General features: G+C 54.2%; 1 protein-coding gene across 1 annotated transcript in view; it reads right to left on the reverse strand.

The window, feature by feature from the left end:
- CHD6 (chromodomain helicase DNA binding protein 6) overlaps nucleotides 1-18493 on the reverse strand; it is a 92138-nt gene that overhangs the window by 26897 nt on the left and 46748 nt on the right. The window contains exons 9-22 of the mRNA XM_067307933.1: nucleotides 18348-18434; nucleotides 17935-18069; nucleotides 17505-17626; nucleotides 16626-16869; nucleotides 15967-16143; nucleotides 14376-14519; nucleotides 12215-12470; nucleotides 11451-11661; nucleotides 10742-10937; nucleotides 9982-10146; nucleotides 8961-9140; nucleotides 7440-7550; nucleotides 5217-5419; nucleotides 4591-4790 (exon numbers count right to left, since the gene is read on the reverse strand). Coding sequence (XP_067164034.1) covers nucleotides 4591-4790; nucleotides 5217-5419; nucleotides 7440-7550; nucleotides 8961-9140; nucleotides 9982-10146; nucleotides 10742-10937; nucleotides 11451-11661; nucleotides 12215-12470; nucleotides 14376-14519; nucleotides 15967-16143; nucleotides 16626-16869; nucleotides 17505-17626; nucleotides 17935-18069; nucleotides 18348-18434 — 2431 coding nt within the window. The remainder of the gene's footprint in view (nucleotides 1-4590; nucleotides 4791-5216; nucleotides 5420-7439; nucleotides 7551-8960; nucleotides 9141-9981; nucleotides 10147-10741; nucleotides 10938-11450; nucleotides 11662-12214; nucleotides 12471-14375; nucleotides 14520-15966; nucleotides 16144-16625; nucleotides 16870-17504; nucleotides 17627-17934; nucleotides 18070-18347; nucleotides 18435-18493) is intronic.

Here is an 18493-nt window from a genome sequence, read left to right on the forward strand (position 1 = left end):
GAGATGAGATTAGGAAGGGCCACGTGCCCAGGTATCCAAACTGCTCCCAGTGAACAGCAGAGCCCAAGCCACACTGCACCCAGATCACATGAGGAAGGTGTATCAGGCAGGGATGTGCCCCCTCCGGCAGTCCAACTATGCTGGCAGTTCTGGGGCAGAGGCAATGCTTAGCACAGCCAGGGACTGGCACGTCTCTGCCCGGGCAGATGGAATAGGCTGCGAATGACAAACACTGAGCAAGTCAAAGCCCTAGAAAAGGCAGGAGCCCACTCTGCTGGGATGAGGAGAAGGGCTCAATACCCCACCGCCTGACAGCTTCCCTCTGGCAGGCTCCATGCGCCGATGCTGCACCTGGTTCTGCCTCTGCACACTGGCACTCAGACCCCATGGCAGCCACAGAGCCCATTTCCCCAGGCTCCTGCTTGCAGCCCCTTGCACACCAGCAGGACCTGGGCAGGCTCCAATCACAGCCCCACAGGGACCCCACAGAAGGCAACCAAACTAACAGAGCCACCAACAGACCCCAGCTCCCCAGCTCCGCACCCTGAGAGGGTTGTGTGCACTTAACATCATATCACAATTTGGACCCCCCACCACCACTTCCCCAGCACCCCACACCCTTTTCTTCTAGCCCCAGAACTGGACCGAGGCTGTGCAGGGCATTGAAACTCTTCCAGATACAGTCTGAGTCCTGCAGCAACTTCATCCTGTGCCTCCATGCCAATATGCCATAGTTTCTCCTCTACCCATGGCAGAGCCTGGGACCCAGAAGAGACAACTCAAAGAACTCAGTCCACCTCATCTGCCTTCTGAGGCTCTTCAGGTCTCTCCGACCACAGAGGTGGGAACACCATGCCACTCTTTGAGATTTTGTGCCTGCGACCAGAGAGAATGCCTTGGCTAGACAGCTGAAAAGCTATTTCAAAAAGGGTGGAAGGGGATGACTGGATATAAGACTTGAGCTGGGTAAAATCATGGAAAGGCTCATTCTTCTGTCACTATAGAAGTGGTAGCTCGGATGTAATTGTCAGCCAGCACTGGAATGGGAGACAAAAAATCTTATTAAAACAGCTTTCTATCTTTTTAATAAGATTACAGAATTGGCTGATAAATGCAATGAACAGTACTCTTTGACATCCTATTTAACATGGCATGCCATTTTTGTTTAAAACTTGCATTACATGAGATGGACATGACATGGATGGATCAGAACTGACAGATCTCGAAGTGTTTATAGTGTCTTTCATTACTGCCAAATGCAGGTGAAGGATCTGTAAATAAAGCACACAGGCTAAACCCAGAATGCGGGAGACTCTATCTCCAAGAAGAACTTAGGGATCAGCACAGAAACTGTATTGCTATGAGTCCTCAGTACAAGGCTAAGCCCAAAGAGATAAGGTGACCCCTTGATGTATAAAAATATCAAACAGAAGCAAGGAAGGGACCATGATCCTGGGCACAGCTCTTCTTAGAGCCTGACCTAGACACCATGGCCGGTTCTGAAGTGTGTGTCACCCCACAAGGATGACGCAGTAAATTGGGAAAAGAGTTCAAACAAGAAGCTCCAAAGTGATCAAAGTCTGGAAAACAATCCTGAGGATCTTTAAGGATTGTTTCCTATTCCGTGCATCAGGAAGAGGGCTGTGTGGGAACCTGATCACTGCAGGGGGGTGTTTACACTTGGCAGAGATGCTGAATGGAAAAGGAATGCAGTTCCATCTTGCTGATAAAGATAAAATGACATCCAGTGACTGGAGCTGAAAATTAAACACACCTTCAACCTTGAAATAAGATGTGAGTTCACAGCGGAACATGGAAATGACTCCTGGTGGGGTCACTGTTGTTTGGAGTCTTCTGAGAGACATTAGCCACCTCCCTGGGCAGACATTCCTCCTCTGCCATATGTCTGTGAAGGGGAAAGAACAGCCTCAGCAGTTCTGCCCCATACATCCCATCTTGAACACTTGGGTAGAACAGAAAGCTCTGCAGTGTCCTCAACACCTTCTTAATGCTTGCAGCTCCACGACAGTAAAAGGACTCCAGCCCAGGTGACTGCTTGGGACCAGCAGTGGTCACCAGGACTTCTGTCCCCAGGACGGTTTGGCCTGATGAACTCTGTGCTAACACTGCCTTCCTCGACAGCTCAGCCTCTGGCCAGGATGGGAATGGATTGGATGAATTAGACTAGAGCTCTGAGGTGGGCTGGCTCTGCTCATCCTTTTGTAGTCATACACTTTACTGGATTTGGGATTAAGAAAGAACAGTCCCCAGGATGCACAAGCAGGGGTCTTGGAGGTCTTCTGTTGTCTTCTGCCTAGCAGGCATTCCTGGAGCAAGTTCTGCCTGGTCAGCTCCCTGCAAACACATGAGGGGTACCTCAGGCTCCTTGGTGAGCCATGGCAGGGCCAGCCACGTGGCTGCTCTGCACCGGACGGCTCTCTGCTCTCATCCAGTTCCTGAGGTTAGGCTAGATGGTTTCGCTGTCCCTTCTGGCCAAGACTGCAGGGTGGTTTCACAGCTGGGAAAAGCCACTCCGGCATGCTGATGGAGAAGCTCCGGGCTGCTTCCCTCTGCTAAATATCCAAATGCGTCAATTTTAGTGCTGCTCTTGCAGTAAAGCATTATTGATCCTCCACCGAAACCGCGGCTTGTACATTACTTGTCATTATCTAAATCAAGCCCATTCATATCAGCCAATTTGTTTCTTACTCTTGCTCTGCTCTTGAGGTAAGCCCCATTGCTTTTCTGAGCAGGACTGTGCAGCAAGAGCGGGAGGCAGCACTGCCAAGGTGACTCACATTGTACGAAGTGACTGGAGTAACTTAAGCAGGCCACTAAAGGCCATATGCTCAGACCTCATGCTGTAAAGCAAGCCAGACATTTCCAGACAGAAGGAAATGATCGTGTTGGGTCTTGAGACTGAACTGTGGTGTTCTAAACACTAAGTAACACACGGCATGCCCTTGGGGCTCAGCGACAGCATCCGAGAGCCTCATGCCTCATGCCAATTGAGCCACTTCAAAACAGCCTCTCATGTGCTCCATCGCATCGAAATGGGAGCCTCAGGTTTCAGTCCTGGCTCACCGGTGCCAAAAGCAGGCTGTAGAGTCCCAGCTCTGTCACTACTCACCTTCTGCCATGGATCACAAGCACACAAGTAGCACACACAGCCGTGGGGCTGTGACCACCCCCTGAGAGAGCAAGAAGGCCTCCCCCAGGCTGCTCTCCCAGCCCAACTCACCTGTCCCAGAAGCCGCATGATGCAGGCATTGCGCTGCTAGATTGGTGCAGAGTCCTCTAACACAGAACGGGCAGTGACCATGTGTCTCAGGCTGCAACCCTCCAGCTGATCCAAGGAGCCAGCACAGGCTCTGTCTTCATATCATTAAAGACAAAGGCCACTGTGGCTGCATGATGCTGTTTGCATCGTGGGCTGTATCTATGTTATGCTGCTCCAGCTTCGAGGAATGCCTACAGAGAGCAGATGCTGCACTGCAGGCATGGGGGTGAATTTGCAGTGCCCCACTCCCCATGCAGAGAGTCAGAGAGGCCAGCAGGAGAGCGGGGCAGGGGAAGGCTCTGGGTGGCCCCTGTCAGAAGCTGAGGGTACACTGGAAGCCTCAGCCAAACACAATGCAGATGGAATTAAAAACTCCGCGTATGGTGCAATACATGGGGTATTTAGACCTCACACAGGTTGGAAAAGATTTGTACTGGTCCTCTGAACAGGGAGAGCACAGCCAAACCTGAGATAAAGGTTTCTGCTAGATTTATGAAGTGGGAGAAGGCCACGTCACCTTGGTAGGATTCTGCATTGCAGAGGTTTCAGGATAAACCAGCAAAACTGCACCTCCACCAATCAGGGTACGCACTGCAGACCCATGTGTCTGGGATAAGAACTATGAGGAGACACAAGCTGGCTACCTAGGGTGAGATCACTACACAAACCGCATCACCAGTTTACCCTGGCATGATCAGGGCACCAAGCAGCCGCGAGAGGAGCACCTGGCAGTCTCTGCTGTTAGCTTTAGGGCCAGGGCTCCCCAGCAGGCACAGGCAGGATTCCCATGCAATGATCTATTCTGCATCCTGCAATGCCCTGAGGAACAGCCAGGCACTTCCACACTCTGAGTGTCACTTCTACCCTCACACCTATCGCATCGAGTATGTTCACACGGTTTACAGCGCACAGCAGCTGTGCCCCACAAACTCACTGCACAGTATCTCTCTGCACTGGGGAGACCTAAGAGTATCGCCAGGCCAGAGAAAACTTAGCAGCACGCACTCAAGAGTTGGCTGGCATCTCTCCTCCCACCAACAGGCTCTCTCTGCACCAGCCAGGGCCACACAGCCACTGGGAATCATGGAATACCCTGCCCCACTCAGCCCCCCTCTGCCACTGTTTCTGAGGGTCTATGGAGGTCAGTCCCATGTCAGCCACTTGCTCTGTGCAGAAAAAGTCCCTGTGCTCAAGCAAGACTGCTTCCTGGCTGTTTCAGTCAGCTTTAGTTTGACTGCTGTAGCCTTGGTCCCAGGAGCAGGTACACCAGCAACAAGTAGCAGTGCAATGGCAGAGAGAACACGCAATACCTGAGTGATTCTGCAGAGCCTGGTTCTGGCCATCCTTCGTCGGTGTGATGAGATCCCAGATAAAACTCTTAATCTTCTCATCCCCTTTGTAGTGTTTGACGCAATAGACCAACAAGGCCCGACAAATCATCTCCATGTCCTTCTCATTCAGATGCCACTTGAACCGCCCGTGGGTCAAGATATCTTTCCAGCGTCCCCAGCTAGAACACAAACACAATAAACATTCCTAAGCAACTAGAGACACCTCCAGTGCCTTCCCTCCAGCATGGTGGCACAGCCCTATCAGCTCCCATGGGCAGGGGTTGTTATGTCCCCGCATTAGGGGAGCACAAAGAGGGGAGAGGTTTGCCTAGGACTGAACAGGGCAGAGGAAGGAGCAGGATCTGGGAGCCCTGAATGCTGGCTGGTTCATGCTCTGCCCACATAACTCTCCTTCCAACCCAGATCTTCCCTTTGGGCCAAACAGCCCAGGTCCCACCACAGAAGTCAGTGCAGGAGGGAGGGGACACTGCTTGGGGCAGACATCACTCACAACGGATGGAAAGTGTCTCAGGCAGCCAGCGCCCGTGTGTGTGCTGGGCAGCTGGAGGTCATGACCACGCTGTTTGGGAGATGGTGAGACCCACCCAAATATGAGCAGGTTTTTCTCCACACGGAAGCACTCAGCCCTCAGGTATCGCCGTGTCTTCTCGTTGAAGCGCCGCGAGCGTGTGGGCCGCTCGTCAGAGTCACTGTCCAGCTCAGAGAACTCCATCAGCTCGTCCTCCTCAAAGGAGTTGTAGTGTTTGGTTTGCTTCCGCACCCGGGGCCTGTCAATGACTAAGCTCTCCTACAAGGGACACAGAGAATAGAACATGCTCGGGCCCTTTCCACACTGCCCTCCCAGTTTGGCCCATGCCTTCCAGGCCCAGGACCACATTCAGCACCCAGTTAGTGGCTGGCCAGCCCCGGGGCTAGTTAACATCTTGCCACTATGATACCTGTTCCCAATTAGCTGTGTGCAGCTTTGTCTGCATGCCTGAGACAATTTCTGGCCAGCACAAAATTCAGCCTGAACAATCACAGGCTGAAAATCAGACCCTCCGGGTTCAAACCGCTGACAATTAGCAGATGATTCAGGTCTCAGTCATATTCTCGGCCCTCCGAGCAACGCCTGGGCCAAGTGCCGTGCAGGACACAGTGTAATTTCTGTGTCGAAGAGGGGTAGGTGGGGCTGGAACAAGAAAACCAGCTACCGAGAAGGTGCAGGAGGCAGGAGAATTAAACAGCACGGACATGCCTCTTCTCCCCTCACACGCTGCTGAATGCATCCAAGTCATCACTAAGCCCTCTAAATCTGTCCTGCTTTCAAGCACATGGAGACAGGTGTGCATACATACACACATAAACACACACACACACCCTCCTGCTTCCCCGGTTCAATCAAAGAACTCTGCAAAGCTGCCGGGCCTCCCTCTTGCTGTTGTCTGAGGCCATCTGCTACAGCGTTGCTGCCTTAGCTAGCCTTTCGGCAGCCTGGGCCCCAGGGCCCTGCTGAAGCAGGCTGCACAGAGCCCTGCGCTTGCCGGAGGAGCCAGGATGGAGAGGCCCAGCTGCTTGGCTGAGCACACAAGCTTGGCAGGCCAAGCTCAGGGGCAGGAGCAGAGGGACCAGACCCCATCTGTTCAGTCTTGCCTCCAGACAAGCAATGAGTCACCAGCCTCTCCTCAACCCCATCTCAGCTTTTACATGCCTTGCTAGAAAGCTCTTTTAGCGGGCAGAGCAGGCAGGGGCTGAGAACAAGGACGCTGCTCCTGGGAGATGCTCCCCAGGGGCACGTGGGGAACGTCCAGCAGCTCTGCTACCAGACCAGCTGAAGCCAAGCACCAGTCTCCCAGCAGCTCCAGCTACCATGTTTCTGCACAGGCACGGCTGGGAAGGAGCTGATTTGCCAGGGAGGGCAGCAGGCAAGACTCTCAGAGCGTCCATGTACCATCTGCACCCTCCTTGCCTGTACATGGCAATGGGCCTGCGAGATCCATTTGGCTTTATTCCTTGTTCCCATTGCTAGCCTGAAAGCAGGACAGAAGGGCTACAACTGCAGATGGAGAAAAGAGTAGTACAATCCTCCATGATGGAGGTGGAGTGGTATGGTGTTTGGCTTTTAGAGCAATTTCATTATAGTAAGCAAAGCTTGGATGCTACACTGCCTTTGAACTACCCCACAGACTCAGGCTGATGCAGCTAGTATTTCATTGGATGTTGGAAATATCCAACAGGCCACGTAAGACACCATTTGGCACCATAAGAGCAAGGGGAACCTCTGGAGGGGTGGCCCAAGCCAGAGCTCCTCTTGGTTCCCCCACTCCTTGCACCACCAGGGCCAAAAACACAGAGGTACAGCACTGGCCATGGGGCTGACCTGGCCTGCATCCTTCTGCCCAGGGAATATGGGAAAGTGAGCAAGGCGGAGAAAGGAGCATTTACAGACACCACGTGCAGCTGTGTCCATTCCCCGACTTAACCAGGTTTGGGAGTAGCTGGGAGCACAGACCTGCTGTCTCACAGGCTGTGCTCCCAGAATGGCCCCCTCATCCCGGGCACCCCAAAATATACCAGGTAGACACACCCAAAATGTGGCTTCAGAGCAATTGGGGGTTTAGCCAGCCTTTATGGGTCAATCTTCCACTGCTGCAGTTCCTGATCTCTCACTGAAACACAACACTTCATGAGCTCAGTGGCAGCTCCTCCGCAGCAGAAGCCCCACAACTCCTGTCTGGAGGATGGGGAGGAAGGGGACCACGCTGGGCAGTGGTCAGGTCCATTGTGGGGCACACGAGCACAGCGCGTGGTTGCGAGCTGGATCCTACCTTTTCATTCTTGGCATCTGTGTCAAGCTCTGCTATCTTCGCCCACTTCTGCCAGAAGTTGGGGTCATCTAAGGAAATGTCAGTTCTGTTTCCTGATGCTACAAAGCTGGCCTGGGAGTGAAAGAAGAGCAGTGAACCTCCAGATTGCAGCCCACCATTCAGCTGTGCTTTCCCCCCCAGAGACCCCCCCAGCACTTCCGTCCACAGTGCACAGGCTCTCTGTCAAGCAGCGTTACACCCTGTGATGACACACACCAAAGGACTCTTTGCTTAAAGGAGCTGAACCCTTCTCTTCTATGTCCTTCTGCCTGACCTACTGGAAACTGAGCAGGGGTTGTGCCACCTGCAGGTGGAGGAGAGATGGATGGCCTTCTGCACTCCTAGCAGACACCAGCCAGGAAGTGTGGCACAGGGTTGAGTCCCCAGGCTTCCTCCCGCAAGCAGGCTTCAGGACACTGCTCCTGTGACACTGTCAGGGCCCCATGGTCAGCTCCCCATGGGACAGCAGCACACAGCCTCTGGCACTGCACATGTCAGCAGCCATGTCCTGCCACCGCACTGAGGCTTTCCCTGCAGACCCAGGTCCTACAGCAGCAGAAGAGTGAGACTGGATGCAGAGATGGGCTGGGCTGCAGGAGAGCTTTGCTGCAGGTACCACAACACTTTCCCACATTGCCAGGAACCTAGGTTTCCAAGTGCATTTCTGCTCTGCAAAGCACCATACCAAAGGCAGCACTAGTGTTCAGAAAGGCAGGGGAGGTGATGGACTCCAGATCAAATAAGCTCAGGCTATGAGTAAAAGATCAGCCCTGGGAATTTCCCCAGGACCTGAGCACAGCTAGGCTGTGAACTCATCCATCCTCCCCAAGGAAAGGCCTGACTCTGCCTGTAACAGTCCTGGGTGAAGAGTCTAGCTCTGGGCATGACCCGCTGCTGCAGTAAGGAGCCCCGAGCCCAACACAAGAGCAGAGCCCGCCACCCTGCAGTGCCACCTGCACCTCCCCAAAGCAGTGCCCCAGCTGGGACACAAAGGAGCCCTGCATCTCTCAGCACAGAGGGTTTGTCCCCCCAACACAAACTGCTGGCAATATGATTCCCCAGTGACAGAGCACATTCTGGCACTGCCTGGCACTTGGAGGAAAGCAAGCCCTGGTCTCCTCTCCTCACCAGCCTGGGCTGGCTTCAGAGTACAGTGAACCCAGGCAAAGCAGATGACAAGATGAGCCCTGCTGGGCAGCCATACATACCCCAACCAGGGCAGTGGTCCCCTCCTCCCTGCTGTGCTGACCATCAGTAAGACGGGAGATCACACTGCCTCCATGCCCAAGCAAGGTCTTACTCCTGGGTGCAGAGGATCAGGCAGCAGAGCTTGGCTGCCATTTGGCTACAGCTTCAGCCCAGCACAGGTAAGAGGTCAACCTAACACTAGGGTGCTGCGCCCTCCCAGCATGTCCCCCACGACCTCAAGAGGGACTCCGACAGGGAACTGGCCCCCTTCCCTCCCAGTGGAGCACAGCACACCTTGGCAAAGGTGGATCCCTTTCCCTCAGACTGGATTGTGATGGTCTGTGTTCTGCGCTGGAGGATCTGATCAATGTCTTCCTCACAGAACTTGGATCCTTCATCCTCCTCATCCATGAGAGCACCATAGGCACCTTTCCGCAGCAGGTCCTCCACCTCCATCTTTGAGAGCTGCTGAACCTGCCCAAAACACAAGGGCATCACCAACCCTGAGCCAGCTGCCCTGGGCACTGGCGCAACAGGGGAAGGCTCTTCTCTCTGCCCTAGGAGGGAGGGCAGAGATGTCCCAAGTCAGCCCAGATTTCCCACTTCCACAACAGGGAGGTGACTTCAAAATGCTGCCTGAGGCACACTCAGGGAGTTCAGTCTGTGCCACCCAGGCGCAGTGCAGGGAAGGCCTGCCAGGCCAAACAGCAGCAGTGCAAGTGTGCAGGACCGAGCTCTCCTTCCCAGGAGCATGCCCAGGTCTCTGCTCCAACCTGGCAGTGACTTGCTCCTCCTCCAGCAGGCACCTAGCCTCTTCCTCTCTCCATTCTGTTTTTCTACTCTGCTCAGTGCTGTGTGCTGCTCTTGAAACTGCCCTGAAGAGCTACAATGAACTGGGTGAGCTGCCAACACAGCCAGCAAGCTCTTCTCATGAGGGGCAGGAGAGCTGCCAGGCAGGCTTTGGACCTCTTCAGCTCTGGCAGCAGAGGGGCAGGAGCAGACAGGTAAGGGATGTAGGTTGGTTTGATGTCTACTAGTGGCCTGGGCAAGGGCGACACTGACTGTGCTGCAGGGACCAGCTGGGTGCTCTGGTGTCCTTGTGACAGCACTGATCCCCACAGATCCCTAGGTTTGAGCCTAGGTAGGCAGGATGCATCCTTCCCACCTTGAATGCAAGGCTTTTGTCCCCCACCTGCAGACATAGCCCTGCATTCCTCCACCTGCCACAGAGTCAGCAGAGGGACAGGTCACAGGGGAAGGAGGAGAGTTCTCCCGCACAGCTTCCCACCCAGTCCCACTCCGACAGCCAGCCTACCCCATTGGTGCTGCCCTTGCGATTGATGTCCTGCAGCACAGCCTTATCCAGGCCCAGCTTCAGACTGGCCTTGTCAAACATTTCCCGCTCATAGGAGTTTCTGGTGATGAGGCGATAGACTTTCACTGCCTTGCTCTGCCCAATCCGGTGGCAGCGAGCTTGAGCCTGGGACAGCAGAGAACATAGCTTCAAACACAGTGAGCCCAGCATCACAGTGACTGCTTGGCTTGTGGCACCCAGCATCAGCACCCACCACTTAGCCACCAGCACCACAGTCTGCTCCACCTCCCAGTGCACCCCTCGCCAAGTGCTTGTGGCTGATCTGGCATGGCTATGCCAGCAGGTATCAGTTAGCACCAGTTCTGTGTGGCTGTCGACACCTGTGCACTCCTGGGCAAGGACACAGGACTTAGATTGTAGCCTTTGCTTTCTGCAGGTTGGGGGGGGGGGCACCCAACACTTCACCCCCTCCAGCACCAGACATGCAGAAAGTGTTGCCTGGTCTGCAGCCCACCTGTGCTTTTAGAGCCACGCTATTTTTTGCAGCCAGGATCTCCCCCATGACACATCCCCCCAGCCTGCACTCCTACCGGCTCTCCCAGTGCTGCACCCCATACCCATTACGGCTGGGTGCTGCTGCCCTTCTCTCCCTGCCTGGCATGAGTGATGGTGGCTGTGCTATGGGACCTCCTAGCTGTCTTGTCTCTCTCACACACCCTAAGGCAAGCGGCCCCGGAGTGATTGTAGCCTGGCCCATTACCTGGAGGTCATTCTGTGGGTTCCAGTCTGAATCAAAGATGATGCAGGTGTCGGCAGCAGTAAGGTTGATGCCCAGCCCGCCCGCCCGGGTGCAGAGGAGAAAGACAAAGCGATCCGAATCGGGCTTGCAAAAGCGGTCAATGGCAGCTTGGCGCAGGTTCCCGCGCACTCGCCCATCAATTCGCTCATAGGTGTACCTGCTCCGAGAGGGGAAGAGGTGAGAGCAGGGCCTGAACTGGCTGCAGCTACTGATCATTTGTTGGTCCTTCCCCCAGGCTCTGTATGGGAATGCAAACAGGCTGGGTTTGCTGGCAGGACCTGTGCACAGATGGAGGCTCAGTCCTCATCAGCCTGCGCACACTGTGGTTGATCCCAAGAGCCATTCCTGTTATGATGGCACAATCATCACAAACCCATACTCAGTCTAGGGATGCAGGACTCATCGGCCCTGCCAGAACCAGGACCAAGGGAGGGGCCTCTTTCCATTTAGTCACTCCTAGGACCAGCCCTGGGCAATGCAAAAGACAGGTCAGAGTTGCCTAGCTTTGGGGGTCTCTGCACCCACCAGCAGGTAGCTTGTAACTCAGATCTTTTGGTCCACAGGCACAGAATGGCCAAAACCCCTCCCTGGGCTGTCTCCACTCTGTACCTACAGTCTTGGAGGGACATGACATGGAAGAGCCATGGTGAATGCTGAAGCCTGTACTAACCGCCTCTGAATGAGATAGTCTTCCAGGATGTCCAGGCAGCGCACCATCTGGGAGAAGATGAGCACCTTGTGCCCACCTGCGATCAGCTTGGGAAGCAGCTTATCAATTAGCACCAGCTTCCCGGCCGCCTGGATCATTGCCTGAAGCTGGAAGTCTGGTGCCTCCGGGCTGTGCGTTTTACGGAAGTCTTCCAGGATCTTCTCCTCTGCCCCTGCCAGGTGAGAAGGGAAGTGAGCTCTGGGCAGAGCCCCTGCTCTGACTCTTGATTGGACTGACAGTGCAGCTGCCCCCAGCCCCCTGTTCAGGGCAACAGCAAGCCACCATGCAAGGAACAAACCCCATGCAGCCGATCTGATCAAGTGAGTGGGAGGGTGGACTAGAGACCTACAGACACCCATCCATTTCTGTGACTCTAGTTGTTCTTCACAGTCTGCACCAACTCTTGGCAGAGCGAGCCAGGCTGGGATTCTGGAGAGGATCCCTCTCTAGGATGCCCCCAAACCCAGCTCTACACAGAGAGCCTGGCAAGACCCTGAGGCTCATGCTGACTGCAAGGAAGCAGCATTTGAAGGGACCTAGGCTGACCATGAGAGCAGCAAGGCAGATCACTGCATCCTACGCAGGGCTTGGATGCACGGACACACCAGCAGCAGAAAGCACTAAGGCCAGAGCTGGCTGCCAAGCTGGGTGGGCTCTGCAGGCAGCAACTAGTAAGTGTTGCAGTGAGACCAGGCTCTCCCACATCTCCTGCACACAGCCCTCACCATTGATGAGATATGGGTGATTGCAACACTTTCGCAGCTCCATCATGGTGTTGATGAGGTTGGGCATATTGTGCTGGTTGGCACCCTTGGACAGGAAGGAGAAGTTCTTCTCCAGGATGGCCCGGTAGTATTTCTTCTGGATATTGGTCAGCTCCACCTCAATGATGGTCTCCTGCTTGGGTGCCAGATTCTTCTCCACATCATCCTTCAAACGCCGCAGCATCATGGGCTTCAGGATGGACTGCAGCTTCTTCACCTGCAATAGCAAACACAGAGATTCATTGCCCTCCCTGCACTGCAAGCACACGGTGACATGGCAGAAGGGTCTGCAACACCAGAGTCTCCCCAGGCTAGAAATCCACTACAGGTGGCCCAGTGGTCAACAGCCCAGAACACTAAAGCAACTGCTTTGCTGAGAACCAGGGTGACTTTAGGGGATGGCTTCTTAAGGGCAGGCACATGAGTGACTGGTCCTGGGCCATGAAATCTGCAGCACCTCTGCTGACTACACCAGAGGCCCCATGGCTGGTTTCTCACTGTGAAGAGGAGCCAGCAGATGGACTTCTCAGCCAAGGGCTGGGTTTGCAGCTGTCCTGCAGGGCAATACCTCCTTCCATAGTTCATCTTCTACCAACTTATTCATTTTACCAACCTGATAGCCTTCTATGATGGAATGACTGGCTGGGTAGATGAGGGGAGAGCAGTGGATGTTGTCTGCCTTGACTTCAGTAAGGCTTTCGACACCATCTCCCATAACATCCTTATAGGCAAGCTGATGAAGTACAGGCTAGATGAGCAGACAGTGAAATGGATCAAAAACTGAATGGCAGAGCTCAGGAGGCCAATGGTATCCTGAGCTGCATTAGGAAGGGCGTTGCCAGCAGGTCAAGGAAGGTGATCCTTCCCCTCTGCTCAGCACTGGTGAGGCCACACCTGGAGTACTTTGTCCAGTTCCAGGCTCCTCAGTATAAGAGAGATATGGAACTACTTGGAGCGAGTCCAGAAAAGGGCCACTGAGATGATTAAGGGACTGGAGCATCTCTCTTGTGAGGAAAGGCTGAGAGAGCTGGGCCTGTTCAGCCTGCAGAAGAGAAGACTCAGGGGGGATCTTACCAATGCATATAAATATCTGAAAGACGGTGTTAGGAAGAGGGGGCCAGACTCTTTCCAATGGTGCCCAGTGACAGGACAAGAGGCAATGGGCACAAACTGAAACACAGGAAGTTCCGTCTGAATCTAAGGGAAAACTTTTTTACCGTGAGGGTGACAGAGCACTGGAACCGGTTGTCCAGAGAGGTTGTGGAATCTCCATCCTTGGAGATATTCAAAAGCCGTCTGGACAGGGTCTTGGGCAACATGCTTTAGGTGACCCTGCTTGAGCAGAGGGTTTGGACTAGATGATCTCTAAAGGTTCCTTCCAACCTCAACCATTCTGTGATTCTGTGATTCCACCCTGAGTGCTCAGTGTTAACTCTTGCCTGACTAACATGCTGCCACAGCAAAAGTCTCCGGGTCCCAGTGCATCCTATGCATCATGTGGCATATGCAAACACTGCAGGCAGCCATGGGGAAATGTGTCTGTTGAAGGAGCAGAGCTGGGAGCTCTGATAGCAGCTGAGATGCTAGTTGCTCCATGTGTCCATGCACTCCAGAGCCTTCTCGCTGAGGATCATGATCTTTGTGAAATCTCCACTTGAGCCAGACACTCAAATGGCAACAGCAGAGCCCAAAGGACTGTGTTGCTCTCAGTGCCCCACACTCAGGTCCAACTTTGGAGGACAGTTCCCCAGGTGTACCTGAGAGAGTGACTGCACATGAATTTACGAACCTTCTCACTCCCTCTATGCTCCTGCTGAAGGACAGGAAATGATGGGAAAGCAGGATATACTGAGCTACCCAGACATGCAAGGGGAAGGAGGGAGCTAGGCGGAGAGCAGACTGTGACCTTGGCACAGGTTGGTCTTCTCTCTCCAAAGCTTCTCACAGCTGAGTCCAGGGCTGCTGCACTGCACCTTGAACGGAGTTGACCTTTAAGCAGTGAGGGGTACTATTTGCTTCCATGAAGCACATGTCTGAGGGTGCCCCTGGACTGGTGACCTGGTGCCCCAATGGCTTGTGCTAATAGTCACAAGCCTTACTCCTCTACGGCCCTTCTTGGTACCTGTTCCTCTGTCTTCAGGTCCCCGAACTCCTCCAGGAAGGCCGTCTCTGAGGGGAACTGCTGTGGCTCCAGGAAATTCAGGAGGCTGAAGAGCTCCTCCACCGAATTCTGCAGGGGGGTCCCTGTCAGCAGCACCTTGTGCTCCTGGGTGTATACAGAAAACAGGCTCAGGGCTCAGACCCTCTGGCTGGGTCCAAGGGGCCAAACAAGTGCAATGCTCCTTGTCTTCCAACTCTACAAACACTCTGTGGCCTGGAGGCATGCATATTCCCAGAAAGGGTGCTGGCTGGTGCCGTGCAGCACCATCTCATGTTTCCCAAGTCTCTCCCCTGGATGCATGATCTAGCTCTGTGCAGCCAGAACAGCCAAAACTGAGAATCCCACACTGCCCCTACACCTTGGCCCCTGTCCTCGCTCAAGATCCTCAGGCAGGGCTGTCCTGGCATGCAGATGGGCATGTTAACAAAGCCCAAGCCTCAGTGCCCCTGGGGGCAGGATTTCTCTCTCCAGCACTCTGTAATAGCACAAGGGGGAGCATGGCCTAACACTGAGAGTCTGGAAGTGGGGTGCTCTGGAAACGACTGCTGATTCTATCCTGTGGCAGGTCACGTCACTTCTCTGTACCTTGATTTCCCCACCTGTGATATCGAGAGGCATCAGAGACCTGCTGCTAGGGTCAGTGAGTGTAGAGTGCTCCAAAATGAGCAGGGGCAAACGACTGTGTCAAGTGCATGCTGGGAACATGCAAGAGCTGTTATTAGAGGTTCTCCATGTAGGTATATGCACAATTAAAAGGAGACATGGGTCCAGACAATTGCTCAAAAGCACTGAGTGTGGGAAAGGGATAAGGCCCTCGAGGAGAACACATTCCCTTCCATGCGCCGACACCATGGGCTCGAGTGCTGCCAGGCGCTGCCTCCCAGGGCTCACCAGACTGATAACCTTCAGGGGCCTGGCTCTGCTGCAGGGGAGTTTGACAGAAGCTGAGTAGGACTGCGAAGTACAAATAGCCTTCCTTTCCGCAGTGCAGGAAAGGAGATGGACACCCAAATCCACTTCCCAGTGCAGTTCATTGATCCCTTTTTCACAATGTACAGTCCTGCAACTTGTCCCTGGCATAGACTGGTCCCATGCCTGCAGAGCAGTGAAAGAAGAGCTTGAATTTTGCAACCCTGCTGACCACAGGGTACAAGGCATACCACAGTCAAAGGATGCCACATACTGCTGGCCAGCAACTGCCTCTGGGCACTGCAGCAGCCTCAACCATGCTGCATGGCTGGGTAGTGGACTGCCAGGGAGTGCATAAAGATAGGAGGAACATGCAGGGATTTGGCCAGATTTGGGTTAAAGTCCCACTTCAAAAAAAGGAATTTGTGACAGATGCAGGTCATCAGTGCCTCTTCCACCAAATGGCCCTCCACCACTGGCACTGCTTCAGCGATCTGATGGGTCTCAGATAGTCTCCCCTCTGAGACAGGAAGCTCTCAGCCCTAGCACTGGGCCCGAGCAGCTGGCTGCAGTATCTGACCGTTAGGCACTGCCACCTCTGGCCCATCCTGCTCTCATGTAAAACTGGGCAAGACGCGCTCACCAGGGCCATGAGCTTCAGACCCTCCAGCAGCTTGCAGTTCCTGTTCTTCAGGCGATGTGCCTCATCTATGACCACACAGCGCCACTGGATCTTCTTCAGCTCTGGGCAGTCAGCAAGGATCATCTCAAAGGTGGTGATAACCACCTGGAACTTGAAGATCCCAGGGAGAGGGTTACCCTGCAGAGACAGAAACCAGAGGCAGTGCATGACTCCTGCAAGGCAGCAGAACGCTAGCTGCATCCTGGCAGACAGACATCCCTGCTGGTCCACACAGGCTTCCCACCCTATCAGTGTTAGCGACTGAATCCTAGTTGGGATTCCCTGATTCACCTCCCTCAAGCAGCAGGCAGGTTACTGCAAACTTCCACATGCTGGCCACAGGCTGTCTCTCTCCAACCCAGACATTGCTCTGGGGCAGACAGACAAGCCTGGCCAAAAGTTGCGGCTGGGGCTCTGCAGCATTTTCCCCTTTCCGCGAGTCGGGCCTGTTCTTCACCCATACACAGTGCACCCTGGAGCCCATGCCAGCAAACGGGTCTTAAAAGATCACCTTGCCCTCTCTAGATGAACCGCAAGCTTCACATGCAGCCCAGTGCTTCCCAGATAAAGAAAGCCAGGGTTGGAGGATGCATCCTGGGAGCACTGCATGCATGAATCACCTGCGTGTCCCTGTACACCATCTCATACTGCTGGATCATCTGCCGGCTGATCTGGCTTCCATGGTACACGATGGCATTCATCTCTGTCCAGGTGCGGAACTCCCTCTCCCAGTTGGTGATGGTGGAGAGGGGTGCAATGATGAGGAAGGGGCCATGAATGCCCATCAGAAAGATTTCTGAGAGGAAGGTGATTGACTGGATTGTCTTCCCCAGTCCCATCTCATCAGCCAGGATGCAGTTCTTCCTGCAGAGAGGGACAGGGGTACATTAACATGCCTTGTAGGAGCAGGAACTGCCCTGCCACTGACTCCCCAATGTGACATCAGACATGTCACCTCCACCTGCACTTCTCTGACCCTGCAAGGTGAATGGTGGGGAGACCTGCAACCCTGCAGCATCAGTACAGCACTACAAGAGGCCCAAACTGCCACACCACCCAATCACTTGCAAACGATGAACCCAAAGCTAGTGTGAAAGATGCCTTTGGGCGCACACTGGCCAGTGAAAGACATATCTGATGGCCTGCTGCAGCCAAGGACAAGTATATTGTCAAGCATTCCTGCCACAAGAACAGGTCATCAGCAGCCTGCCCAATGCAAAATTCAGCTGTATCTTAGACCCCTCTCCAAACCACATCAGCATTTACCAGAGAGAAACACTCCTAAAGGTTGAATTGCAAACCTAAAACAAATACAATTTTTCTGCTGCTGCCTGTCAGCTCCAGTACTGGCAGGTCTCACCGGCTGCTGCCAGGCTGCTGCTTGTTGGCTCTGCTCCCCTGGCTCTGTTGCTCCCACAACAGTGTACGCTGTGCCTGCACTGAGGCCCCACTATCAGTGGGATTCCTTGTGGGAGCACAGGGCTCCAGCCCCTCCTCACCTGTTATACCAGTTAAAGAGCAACCAGTTCATTCCCTCCAGCTGATACTCCCGCAGCTGGTTACTGTTCTTATATTCCCGGGACTTCTCCAGTTTCTGCCAGGACTCAGATGCCGGGCGCTCCTAGGAGAGAGCAGGAGCAAGATCCATGGAGAGGAAGAGGCTAGTGCTCAGCGCAGCAAGGCCCCACTTCTGGGACTGCACCTCAGGACAACACTTCAAAACAGACATCAACAGTCAGCTGATTCATAGAGAGGTCTCGGCCTCAGTATCCCACCCCCAGATCCTGCTCACCCATCTGGAGGGGAAGATATGGGGCTTGCACCGAAGTACCAAGGCCAGCACTGCTGGATCTTGGCAAAACACAGACAATCCCTGCCCTTGCAGGGCAGTGAGCTCCCAGCCGGGTACGTTACCTCTGGGTACGTTACCATGTGCTTGATTTCTGGAGGGATTTGGAGGGCTTCAAACTCTTTAACCTTCCCTGGGTCGACATCCTCCTCCAGCTCCCAGGTGCTCTCCTCATAGGGCAGCGAGCACCACTTCACCAGGTAGTGAGTCACCTCCTGTAGCGCAATGAGACACAGGCTGGCAGAGCAGCACAGAGCTCACCAGCAGGTCAGCCCAAGCACCCGGCCACAGGCCACCGGTGACAGTCACAGGAACAGTCAGCGGCCCACATATTATCTCTCTGTGCCCAGTGGCCCCCGGGCAGGATTCAGGCTGTGCGAGGCTGGGAAGGCCTCAGGTTTGTCAAAGACTGCATGTGATGTACTTCCAGGGTCCAAGCCTCCTGCTGAGCCTCCCTCCCTCCACAGGGCAAGTAAGCGAGGTAGCCACTCACCTCTCCATTGTCAGGGTCTTTTGTGTGAGCCACCTCCAGGATTCGATCCACCTCCACATAGTCTGGGTTGAACAAATCCTCATCAGGCTGTGAGAGCAAAGAATAGAAAGAGAGGTAAGTTCAAGGTGATCCCAGGGTTAAACAGA

Source organism: Apteryx mantelli, chromosome 18, assembly GCF_036417845.1.
Source record: "Apteryx mantelli isolate bAptMan1 chromosome 18, bAptMan1.hap1, whole genome shotgun sequence".
Classification (NCBI taxonomy): domain Eukaryota; kingdom Metazoa; phylum Chordata; class Aves; order Apterygiformes; family Apterygidae; genus Apteryx; species Apteryx mantelli.